The sequence below is a fragment of the Alexandromys fortis genome, unplaced genomic scaffold (genome assembly GCF_014885135.2).
Source record: "Alexandromys fortis isolate MF-2015 unplaced genomic scaffold, M_Fortis_MF-2015_v1.1 scaffold_6, whole genome shotgun sequence".
Lineage (NCBI taxonomy): Eukaryota > Metazoa > Chordata > Mammalia > Rodentia > Cricetidae > Alexandromys > Alexandromys fortis.
Window position 1 is genome coordinate 22,896,239 of NW_026067902.1, and position 2,478 is coordinate 22,898,716.

Below are 2,478 nucleotides of genomic sequence, written 5' to 3' on the forward strand. Positions count from 1 at the left end.
TAAGACATGGACCCCCAATGCATTCGTATTTGCCAAGCCATCCCCACCACCCAGCCATGATGATGCACGGAGGACCCCCTACCCACCCTGGAATGACTATGTCAGCACAGAGCCCCACAATGTTAAATTCTGTAGATCCCAATGTTGGCGGACAGGTTATGGACATTCATGCCCAATAGTATAAGGGAACTCAAGGAAAAAGGAAACACACGCAAAAACTATTTTAAGACTCTCTGAACTTTGACCAGATGTGACACTTAATATGAAACTCCAGACAGCTGTGATTATTTTTTACTTTTTGTCATTTTTCATCAAGCAACAGAGGACCAATGGGACGAGAAGACAATGTGAAACGATGGGCTCATTGGGACAATATTGTCCATGCAAAGATCCTCTGGAGAGAGACTCCGAGAGTTATAACTACTGTAGCATAAACATAGGGACTAAGTTAAACTTGTACATTTCTGTTGATCACTCCGTTACGTTGCCTCAAATAGTTTTAGAAGAGAAAAAAAAGAAAATATATCCTTGTTTTCCACACTATGTGTGTTGTTCCCAAAAGAATGACTGTCTTGGTTCATCAGTGAATTCACTATCCAGGAGAGACTGTGGTATATTTTAAACCTGTTGGGCCAATGAGAAAAGAAACATGCTGGGGCACGCAATGGACACTTGGCTGAACCTCAACACTCTAACTCCAGTGGCTAGAATGTGTTTTCATGCCCAGCCTTTGTTCCCCCATCAGTGTGTCCTTTAGTTTCAAACAGATCTTTATAGTTTGTGCTTCATAAGCCAATTTCTTCTTATGATTTTGGGGGACTGTTCTTCAAAGAGCTTGCCAATGAAGATTTAGAGACAGAGCGAAGGCTTCTTCAAGTTCCGAGCCTTCGCTGTGGACAAAACAATCTTAAGTTGGGCAGCTTTTCTCGACACACAAAAAAGTTATTCGTGGTCATTGCACCATAAGTAGGATTCTATCAGGAACTCAAAGCTTGGGGGATAAGAAGGAGCAAGAGAATACTGTAACAAACTTCGTACAGAGTTCGGTCTTTTAATTGTTCCATGTTAGATATTCTATGTGTTTACCTCAATTGAAAAAAAAAAAGAATGTTTTTGCTAGTATCAGATCTGCTGTGGAATTGGTATTGTATGTCCATGGGATCCTCTTTTCTCAGCACGTGTTCCTCACTAGAAGAAAATGCTGTTACCTTTAAGCTTTGTCAAATTTACATTAAAAATACTTGTATGAGGACTGTGACGTTATGTTAAAAAAAAAAGGTGTTAAGTCACAAAATGCGGTAATAAATATTTCATTTTTGATTTTTTGTTAGGCTTTGGTGTTTTTAATGGTTTGAAGGTTGCAGGATGCCAGTTACTGTGCACTGATAAGAGTAGGTGATGGTCCCCTCCCCACAGGAAGCTGAGTACAGTGGAGATGCAGCGACAGTGTTCCAAGTCGTCATTTGTAGCTTTTCCTTGTGTGTCTGGACTCTTAGGTTTCATCAGCAGACAACTTCCAAAGGTATGAAATTGTGGGCATTGTAACCAGCCTGAGGAATCACCTTTAAAGTGCCCAGCCTGTCTTATTATCAATGCATGATGTTTTCAAAAGTACTTTCAGATAAAGCTTTTGCCTATGCACCCACCACTAGAATGAAGGGTTTATTCCAAGTTAGTTTTATATAATAGGAAATAATGTGTGTGCTCAGCCATGATGCATCTGTATTTCTTCCATCTTTCTAAAGTACTGTTGACTATGTAAATTAAAACATATATAGAAATGTTTATAGATAAGTAAATACCTTCTATGGAGTTGGAAATCCTACGCTTAAAAGAATGATCAAGCATTAATATTTAAATCAAATGACCCAGTGCTATCCTTTTAGATGTTTTTTTTTTTCCCCATGTGCTTTGGTGGCTCACGTGTTTTCTTTAAGAAAGAAAGAAAAGGGCAAGAACAGACAATATGATAGCAGTTTCAAAACTTCACTTGGTGATGGCGAGGCAAATGCTTGTAGATTTTGTACAGTGTCTGCTAAGGTGTGGGAAACGTGGAATAAGCTGGAGGTACCTGCACAGCCTTAGATTTTCCAAATAAACACACTGCCTAGACGGTTCTAACCCTTATATGTTGACTCCTCCATTTAAAGGGACAATAAACAGGAGGTAGATGGATGATTCAACTTGATGGGGGAAAGAGCTCACTAACCATCCAAACTGACACTTGGAAGCAATCCATAGTAGCATCTTCCACGCTTCCCCTTGAGCCAGCCTTAATGGAAACTCTACATGTGAATGAGCAAGAATATAAATTGCTATTGTTTCTTTTATATTGTTAAGTAAAATTTTTATAAGTGCATTTATCACTTTAATTACTGCCCTGCTCTTTAAACCTAGAAATAGCATTGCTTGACACAAACACACTGAGCCTGTAAAACACACACGGCTTCCCTCTCCTTTCCCCTGCTCCATTTCCCA

The 2,478-nt window shown here is 39.4% G+C and overlaps 1 protein-coding gene across 8 annotated transcripts in view; it reads left to right on the forward strand.

Moving 5' to 3' along the window:
• The window catches only part of Meis2 (Meis homeobox 2), a 224,215-nt gene extending 222,890 nt beyond the window's left edge, over positions 1–1,325 (forward strand). For 5 of the 8 annotated variants that reach the window (XM_050134153.1, XM_050134150.1, XM_050134154.1 and 2 more), the window contains exon 12: positions 1–1,325. This exon is cut by the window's left edge and continues 108 nt beyond it. In XM_050134153.1, coding sequence (XP_049990110.1) covers positions 1–179 — 179 coding nt within the window. In that variant the 3' untranslated portion in view covers positions 180–1,325. The other 3 variants (XM_050134157.1, XM_050134155.1, XM_050134156.1) reach the window with 1 other exon arrangement.
• Positions 1,326–2,478: the final 1,153 nt, after the last annotated feature.